A 9939-nucleotide genomic window follows, 5' to 3' on the forward strand; every position below is an offset into this window, starting at 1 on the left:
CCCATTTACTGTAAATATTATGAATGGATTTGGCTGGCTTCTTCATCCCCACCCTTCCTCTAAGGCTTTTCTCTGAGCTGAGTTGAAATTCGGCCTTCAGACAGCACGATACTCTATAATTTGCATGGCTGATGAGGCCTGAAGCCTGGTACGGAGGAAACTGGAGTCAGCTGGCTCCTCTAACCACTGGAGACAGGCAGACAGGCATTTTTGGTGTGTGCCTGCGTATTTCCCCCCCCGCCCCACCTCCCTGTAGCTCCAGTCTTGCTTGGCTTTTAAAGAGAATGGTCACAAAAAAAGGGTTCTTCTCTTCTTGAGTCATTTTTAGCCGTGGTAATTGATTAATCACCATAATTAGACAGGAGCAGTGACTAATGGGTTGTTTATGAATCAAATTTCTGGTTTGGTGGACTCCATGAACTCAGCAGTTTCACTTGGGTTCTTTCTTTGCTGTCCTGCAATGCAGGGGACATTGATCACCTCATATTTTTCAAGCTGGGACATCCCTCCTGGTCCAGCCTTGGTGTCTGCCATGCTGGTGTCTGCTTTTGAGTCTCTGTAGATCTGCAGCAACATTTTTGCAGGATTCCTTTCTCATTTTACTTCCTTGATTTTGTTGTCCCATCTCTGAATTAACCCTCAAAAGGTCAGGGCTGGGAGAAAGTGGACTCAAGGTGCTGCCAAGTTGGGGTGGGAACCTAGGGGATGTCCTCAGGTGTGAGTCATCTCTACCCACCCTCTCACCTGACCTCGTTTTTGCCCTGATTTCACCAGGGGGCTTCCTGGATGTAGTGAAGGTCATGAAAGTTCTTGGTTGGGTCACTGAGGAGAGCACTCCCAAACTTGTAGGTCGCCTCTACATCGAATCTGAACTAAACTCCTAGAAATATTGGGAAATAAGAGACTCCTTCCCCTGGTGGCTTTTACTGTATTTTATCCTCTATGTCCTCATCAGGCTCACTCTTAGAAAACATCAACATGCTGAAGTCTTGTGGGCAGTCTCAGGTAGACATTTATTTTCATGCAAGGTTGACTGCTTCTGCGAGGAGCCACTTGAGTGATTGGATGGACGACTTGTTCATAAATTAAAGAAATAATCTTAAAGCTCTTTAGCCTGCATGACTACTGTATATGCTGAGTAATAAGAGCTGCCTAATTAGACATAGACACAAATTTATGGTCTAGCCTGTCAATCCACGGATTAAGGACTGCATAAGTACCTACTGACACGATGGGCTGTAATGGCTTCTAAAGAGATGTTATGGTCTATCGTGTCAATAATCCACAGATTAAAGGCTCCCAAGTATGTGTTGACGTGACTGACTGTCTCAGCTCTTTGGGGGCTCTTGGGTTGGTGAGGTGGAGGGACCCCACAGGCCACCTTGGGCGGTGGCATCCCTGCAGTAGGTAAAGGGTTTATTTTCTCTGCAAACAACAGGAGCTTAATGCATGACCGTCCCCTAAATTAGGCTTTCAGAAACCATCCCAGCCATCAAAATCAGGGGGTGGTGAGGAAGGTGAAGCTGTCTAGCCCTTGTGTGCAGGGAGATATAAAAGGTTTGGGGCAAACATTGCCATGGGTGGTGTCTCCAGGCTGCCCACAAACTCCGTTAAAAGCACAAAGACCCTTTTCTGCAGCAGGATATATCCTTTAATTTGGATTTATCCTTTAACTTGGATTTGTTTTTTCCTTTTCTTTTACAAAACATACCTGGAAATCTGGCTTTTAAGTATTTTTCTTAGTTTTTTTTGTTTTGTTTTGTTTGCCCATCCGGTGAATTACCTGAGATTTTCCTTTTGGGTGCCCATTTTATTTTGATGAGCACGTCATGCTCTGCATTCTCCTCACTTCAATGTAATGCTTCTTCACTTCTCAAGTTAGGGTTCAAAGGGGATGTTTTTCCTGAAATCCTACAAAATCAGCACTTGCCAGTAACAGGAGGGGCAAAACTGCAACTGGAGTGCCCCGAGCCATCCTGAAGACCCTCCAGAAGAGCATGAAAAAATACCATAAAAACCTCCAGGTTCTGTGTCTCCATCTCTTCCATCTCAAAGAGTAGGAGAAGATAGGGATCATGTCTCTGCCCCGGGCACAGAAATGCCACTTAAGGTCAGCCAAGAGAGATTACTGGGTGCGAGACGCGCTGAGCTTGGTCTCAGCCTTGGCCCCAGCCAGACGACACGTTGTGCTGACACCAGTCCAGCCCATTTTTTTTAAGCACGGATCACCCTCCATATGTGCTGGTGGATAAAGGAGGAAGGACTGTAATATGTCCATCTGCTCCTCAGTGGGTGCCCACAGAGCAGAAAGCTGTCTCCTGGAAAGCCAGACAGGGATCTCTCCAGGTCTCTATGTCCCCAACAGCAGAAGGACATGGAGCGAGTCCAGAGGAGGCCATGGAGATGCTCCAAGGGCTGGAGCCCCTCTGCTCTGGAGCCCAGCTGGGAGAGCTGGGGGGGCTCACCTGGAGAAGAGAAGGCTCCAGGGACACCCGAGAGCCCCTGCCAGTGCCTGAAGGGGCTCCAGGAGAGCTGGAGAGGGACTGGGGACAAGGGATGGAGGGACAGGACACAGGGAATGGCTTCCCAGTGCCAGAGGGCAGGGTTAGATGGGATATTGGGAAGGAATTGCTGGCTGGGAGGGTGAGCAGGCCCTGGCACAGGTTGTGCAGAGAAGCTGTGGCTGCCTGTGGATCCCTGGAAGTGTCCAAGGCCAGCTTGGTGGGAGCTTGGAGCAACATGGGCTAGTGGAAGGTGTCCCTGTCCATGGCAGGGGATGGGATGAGATGAACTTTAAGGTCCTTCCCAACCCAAATCATTTCACAATTTTGTGATTCTGGCTTCTGCTTTCTGCTCTGCGTTCTTGTTTCTTCAACATCCACCTGCTTTTGCTGCTAGTGGGCATGCACATCAATTTACCTCTTCACCCATTTGTGTTGGGTTCTCAGTTGTCTGTGCAGTGTCACCTCTGCAAGTGGCCCAGGGTACAACAAAACCTGAGCAACCTGATCTAGTGGAAGGTTTCCAGTCCATGGCAGGTGACTGGAACAAGATGGTCTTTAAAGTTCCCTTCCAACCCACACCATCCTTTGATTCTGTGAAAATGAGGAGACTTCTGTTAGCTGTTCAGGGTGTGTGTTGTGTGAAGGCTGATGTTTGGTGAGGAAGCCAGACCCAGGTTTCACAGAGGAGTGATGGAGAGGAGCAGTTGAGATGAAAAAAATTTAGGAAAAGCATGAGAAGATGATCAGGGTCAAAACTGCTGTTTCAAAAAGTAAATACAAAAATATAAATATTAGGAGGAGTACACATAGGTAGATTGAAATACCTCCACAGTTGGATAATTTAATTTGCCTCTAATCATAATATCATTAATCAAAAATCCAGCTACAGGCACTAAAAACGTCATCAGGAATGCTGTTTTGTTCCCATTTTCACCAGTGAATCCTTATTATTTCAGATTCTGGTGACAGTTTCCACAGCTCTTGTTGTGATCAGCTGGGAACAGTCCTGGCGGGTGAGGTGGCTCAGTGTGTGCTAAACTTGCTATTTTCTTTCAAAGTCAGTTGATTACAGGAAAACCTTTAGCTATGTCAAAACAAAAACAAAGATCCCCCTCCCACCTCCCCTCTGTGTCCGTGAACTTGGCCATGGCACAAGGCTGAGATCCAAAAGCTGGACAAGAGCTACGTTGTTTTAGTTTATTATTGTTATTATTATTTTAATTCAGTTTTGCTAAAATGCTTTGGTTCTTTCTGAATTAAAAAAAAGAAGAGAGAACTTCTTCTTCTCAAATGTTTAATAAAACTGCTGGAGGTCAGAAAGAAAAAGTGCAGATGACATGGTTTCATCATCTTAAAAGTGTTCATGTGATTGGGAGAAAAAAAAACACACCAGAAATGTCTTGCCATTTCCAAGCTGTGGGAGATGTGAGTCCTCCTGCCACAGCTTGGGATAACCAAGTGTGAAACCTTTCTGTTAAATGTGAGTATTTCCATGGTGTGAATCTCTCATATTCTCTGTCCTCTGGACTGCCTTGGTTTCAGCAGCTGTTAATTTTTTAGGGTTATTGCTGTGATATCACATCCTGCAGGATTTCTGTATGGATGAAGCCTTTTCAGCAGCATCCCTGCCTGGAGCAGGATGATGCCCTGAGTCCACAGGCAGCATGTGGACTCCCAGTGCAGAGATATCCTGACTGAGACCTTTACTGAGCAATTTTGGGCGGGACTTGATGTTCCTGAAGGTCATCAAGTGGTGGGGGACCTCACAGCCTCTTGTGCTGATTGGTGTATTGGGAAGTAGTTGGGATGGTGTTTTTATGGAGGATGTGGGATATGCTGGCAAAGTCAGGGCATCCCCCCAGGAAAATTTAGGAAGGTGTAAAAAATATGGAAAAAAAGGAGTTTTCCAGTGGGAGTGGAATACTCTGTAGTATGTTTGTGCTGGGGCATCCTTGGTGATAAACCATCTGGGCCAAAATTACAAAAAGTGTTACCCTGAGGACTTTGGGGTATCAAGTTATTGCCTTGATGTCTCTCCCCTGTGAGAAACTGTTGTGGGTGGCTGTTCTCCATCAACCCGACTGCAAGTGGTCAATACAACTAATTCTCTAAATTCCAGAGGGCAGACTCATTTTATTTTCAGTAATTTCTATACTATTATCTTTTCACAATAAGCTTGCACATCGTGCTGGGGGGAGCCTGCAGGAGCCCTGAGGCAGACTGCAGTGGGAACCATGGAAAATCCTAATAATCCAGTGATAGCAGCAAATGGAAGGGTGCTAAATAACGAAATAATAGCACGGATGTTTATAGCATTAAACATTATCATTGTTTGCTGGAATATGGAAATGCTCCCAGTTTGCTGGGAGCTTTCCAGGCATTTAGGAGGGGATATATTTGCTCTGAGGAACTCACAAAAATGATGCTTTTAACTCAAAACAGGAACCCCAAAGCATTTGCAGCCATTTGTGGGCTGTCACACATATGGGTGTCTTGAGGATAATGTAGCTGTGAATTTCCTGAGATCTGGGAGGGTTTTTCTGTGAATTCACAGCAAGCAGAGATGGGATTTGGGTGGTGGGTCGCTGCCATGACCCCAGGTTGCTCAGGGTGAACTGTGGTTTTGGGCAAAATCTTTCTATTTGCTTCACTTGCACAGATCATTGCCACCAAAAAAAGCCTTCTAGGGGAAGGAAAAAAAAAAGTCTGTCACTGTAGGAAGCATCTCTGAGTCATTTTTTCCTTCTCTCCTGCCACCTCCTCTCCTGTCACCTCCTCTCCTGTCTGGGTGATGCCACTGGCTTTTCCCACCCCTTTTCCTGGCAGATGCCAGAACTGGGGAGGTGGGTGGGAGTGAGGAGGCTCTGATGGGGTCCCAACAACTGTGAAAAGCGGCTTTGGTGTTGGCTGGCAGGGAGGCCTGAGCCTGTTTATCCCAGTTCAACCCTTATATTCTCATGGCTTTTTGACTAGACATCCAGTCAACATCCGAAGCCCACAAACGGAAGAGGCCCTGGCATATTTATACTGAGTGCTGGCATCAGCTCCTTAAAAAAAAATATCCCAGATTACCTAAGATTCGTCCTTGAGGTCTGGTCACCCCATGTCATTGAAAAACCTAGTGGGATTCATTCATGAACTTCCAGCCTTCCATAAAGGTCTGTTCATTCATCGCCAAGGCAGTTTTCTAGTTTTTTTTTTTTCCCTCCTTTTCCTTTTTTTCTTTCCTTTTTTTTTTTCATAACAGCTCTGACAATGAAATAACTCTGTAAGTGGCAACGAGCTAACTGTTAAGTGGTCTTCACTAATGCAAGCACAAATACCAGGTGAAAAATTCAAGTTTCCTCCCTGATACCTCCTGAAGGGGATGCTTTTATGTTCAAATAGATAAAACCCTGTAGGAATGTCATCAGGGATTCAGTGGCTGTTGCTCCAGAATTCCCTCAGCTGCTGTAAAACAAAACCCAAGAGGCTCTGAACATCAGTGGCAGGCAGTCAGTGGTGGCAGGAGGATGATGAGTGATCCTCCTGGATAGAGGACCATTCCCCACATGGATCTAGGAGCATCCCTCCCAAATTCCTCTGTCTCTGAGGCATCCTGCACCCCAGTTCCTCCATCTCCTAGATGGAAACTCCCTTTTTGGGTGTGTTTTTTTCCCCTTTGAGTGGAAGGCACTCCCTTTGGGTTAGTGGGGAGGTAACCCAAACTGCCCACCCTGTCCCTCCTCAGTCTCTTGCAACAAAGTCTTGTGAGGCGCCAAAAATGTGAGGCAGAAGGTCAAACCAGCAAGCACCTGGACAGATGCTGTCCCAGGGACCACCCCACCATAACCAGAACCCCCACCTCTGGTTTAACCTGGGAGCAAGGGGTCCCTATTTTGAGATATACACAGTCAGACCCATTTTTAGTAGCTGCCTCTAGCAACTGGAGAAATATTTTCCTCGCTGGCATAGAAATGAGGAAATTAAAAGTGTGTGGTTGGCTTTTTTTTTTTTCTTTCTCTCTTAAAAGCACAGTGCAGGGCTTCAAACACAACTCCAAGATGGGAGAAAAATGCCTGCTCTGGGGAAATGGGCTTATTAAGAGCAAAAAATTGAGAAAACAGGGAAATGTTGCCATGGAGGGGGGCAGTTGGGGAGCTTTGTGTTGCTGGATCACCCACCATCCCTGCTCCCTTAGCTTCTCCATGGTGCAGGGGATTATTTTGGTAGTCCTCACTAACTTGCATTCCCAGCTTGATTTTTTAATGTTTTTTGTTTTTAAATACAGTTATAGAGATGAATAGTTCCCAGGTCTTAACATGCCTTTTGAGGCTGAAAGGAATTACCCACTGAGCAGTGCCAGCCTGCTAAGGATCCTCCAGCAGGAAAAGGGGCTTTCTCACACTTTTCCCCTCCTCCTGCATTGCTTTTTCCTCCTACATCATATCCTTGCTGCATGCACAGCAAAGATATGGGGAAGGAAGTTCAAGGCAGGGCTAAGGGAATGAATTTCTGGATTTTTTCTTTTTTTTTTTTTAAATGTTTTTAGGCCATTTTTGTTAATAAGTGTGTGGTCTTTAGTTCCCTCTATTTCTTGGTGTTTCCCACAAGTTAGGGTTTCATTTGACATGTCCATCCTCTCCATCACCCAGGCTCTGCATATGGTCAGGGAAAAGCCCTCTGGTCCCAGGGACTGACCTTCAGTGTGGTTTTTTAGCAGCACTTCATGTTTTTCCTGTGTCTGTGCACAGTACATCGTTAGTTATAGAAATTAATCCATCACTTGGTGGGAGAAAATAAGGGAGCTTAGGGTGTTTGGTGTGGGTGGATGCTGCAGGCTGGAACATCTCACCTCCTGTTGGCACTAAAGGTAGTCCTGGTGTTGGTTTGTGTGAGGGTGGCTGCGCTGCAGGGGCTGCTGGTGTGTCTGAAGCCACTTTTAAAGGTGGACCTGGTGCTTTAGGACCCATAAATCCAGCTAGAACCAGGCACTGAAACAGCACAGGAGACCCCCAGACCTGGAAAGGTCCTTGATGACATGACTTTTGGAAACAGAGGATGTGCTGTGGATGTTGGTGTGTGTATGAAGAGCATCCTGAAGACAGGGGCATAAATCCAGCTAAAACCAGGCACTGAAACAGCACAGGAGAATTCCAGACCTGGAAAGGTCCTTGATGACATGACTTTTGGAAACAGAGGATGTGCTGTGGGTGTTGGTGCATTCATGGAGAGCATCCTGAAGACAGGGACAGGCAAAGTTTCTGCATTGCTTTTGATTCACATTTTCAACCCTGGTGCTAAATTTCTCCTTTTTTCCCCCCTTTTTCTGCAGATTCTCAAGTTCTTCAGGAGCCAGGGGATAGATCACACTGGTGTGTGGTGGCATACTGGGAAGAGAAGACGCGCGTGGGTCGGCTGTACTCTGTCCAAGAGCCCTCCCTGGATATCTTCTATGATCTACCTCAGGGGAATGGTTTCTGCCTCGGACAGCTCAACTCAGACAACAAAAGCCAGCTGGTGCAGAAGGTCCGCAGCAAGATCGGCTACGGCATCCAGCTCACCAAGGAAGTGGACGGCGTGTGGGTGTACAACCGCAGCAGTTACCCCATCTTCATCAAGTCGGCCACACTGGACAACCCCGACTCCAGGACGTTGCTGGTTCACAAGGTGTTTCCGGGCTTTTCCATCAAGGCTTTTGACTACGAGAAGGCGTACAGCTTGCAGAGACCCAACGACCACGAGTTCATGCAGCAGCCGTGGACCGGGTTTACGGTTCAGATCAGCTTTGTGAAAGGCTGGGGCCAGTGCTACACGAGACAGTTCATCAGCAGTTGCCCGTGCTGGTTGGAGGTTATTTTTAATAACCGATGACTCGAGACAGTGTGGACTCAACGACATTTATACTACTTTGCTGCTACTATTTCCTTCTGAGTGCTTGCTTTTCATGCAAACTTTTTGGTTTTGTTTCGTTTTGTTTGTTACCCCTCTCTTCGTTTTGAGAAATAGCTTATGGAAAGATATTTTTTTTTTGCCTTGGGGTATTTTGATAAATATATATTTTTTAGAAGTGTGAATGACCAAGAACTCAGAAGGGTGAGAGAAGGGTGCAAAGGGGGATATTTAGATCATATAAGATAATTATTTCACACATTTGAAGGGGATCGATGGATTTGAAAGCCACTTGCTCTATGTTACAGCTCCTTCTCTTGGACAAAAAACAACAACAAGATACCTGTATTTTTTACGCACCACCTTCCCATCCCTGGTGACGGTGACACCGAGATCCCTTCCCCAGCGGTGCTAACCCAACGTTGCCATCGGAGCATGGTGCAAAGCCTTCCCTACCAGGTCTTTTACTGACCCTTTTGAATTTTTGTTGTGTTTTTCTTGTTGCTGGGTTCATGTCTTGTCACTGTGTTCATCCTTCCACTGCTTTTTATGTGTGTTTTACGGCCATGGAGTGATGCAAGGGGAGAAAACAACAACGGAGGAACCTCGTGCGTGGCCCGTGGTTGGTGATTTCAGCTGAGATGTGAAACGACAGAAGCCTAAGCCTAAAAAAGCATAAAACAAAACAAATGGGGAAAACAAGAGAAAAAGTGTTCACCGTGGTTGGTCTGTTGTAACCTGCCTAGATCAGGTTATCCAGGTACCATCTTATCTGGAAATGCAGTTGTGCTTTCATTTCTTCTTGAATTCATACACGAGTATGATACTTTTACACTGTTCTTAGCTCAATGAGCATGTTTAGACCTTAACATAAGCTATTTTTCTAAATATAAAGGTTTAATTGAACAAGAGAGCATTCTCGTTGGAAGTTTAGCATTGTAGTGCTTTGGAAATACACACACACAAAAGAAAAAAAAAAAAAGGACTCCTTAAAAACTCCTGAGATTTATTAAAGAAAAAATGTATTTTATGTTATATATAAATATATTATTACTTGTAAATATAAAGACTTTTATAAGCATCATTATTTATGTATTGTGCAATGTGTATAAACGAGAAAAAATAAGAAAGATGCACTTTGCTTTAATATAAATGCAAATAACAAATGCCAAATTAAAAAAAAAAATAGAACACGAGATTGGTGTTTTTTCTATGGGTGTTATCATCCAGCTGAATGTTGTTTTTTTTTCTAAAGGAGTTTATGTTCTGTTAAAAAAATAAAAATGTACACTTGATCCCAGGCTGTGCCAAGTGGCTTTTTTAGTGGTGGGGATGAGGCACACAGGAGAGGTGCTACTCTAAGTGGGTGCTACGTGGGGTCAGTGGTGGGAGCACCCAGCTCAGCCCTGTGTGGGACTTCTGTGGTATGGGTGGCACCTGGATGGGGTCACCCTGAGCTTTGGGCTCTGTTGGGCTGATTGGTGCACGTGACTTTGGGCTCCCCAGCCTGAATGCACCCCATCAGCCCAAGGCTGGAGGGACTGGCTGCCCAGCATCTGCTGGG

At 45.7% G+C, this 9939-nt stretch overlaps 1 protein-coding gene across 4 annotated transcripts in view; it reads left to right on the top strand.

Annotated features, from left to right (window-relative positions):
- SMAD7 (SMAD family member 7) overlaps positions 1-9670 on the top strand; it is a 28551-nt gene extending 18881 nt beyond the window's left edge. For all 4 annotated transcript variants that reach the window (XM_071581197.1, XM_071581196.1, XM_071581195.1 and 1 more), the window contains one exon: positions 7819-9670. In XM_071581197.1, the coding sequence (XP_071437298.1) occupies positions 7819-8357 (539 nt within the window). In that variant the 3' untranslated portion in view covers positions 8358-9670. The remainder of the gene's footprint in view (positions 1-7818) is intronic.
- The last annotated feature ends 269 nt before the right edge of the window (positions 9671-9939 follow it).

Source organism: Pithys albifrons, chromosome Z, assembly GCF_047495875.1.
Source record: "Pithys albifrons albifrons isolate INPA30051 chromosome Z, PitAlb_v1, whole genome shotgun sequence".
Lineage (NCBI taxonomy): Eukaryota > Metazoa > Chordata > Aves > Passeriformes > Thamnophilidae > Pithys > Pithys albifrons.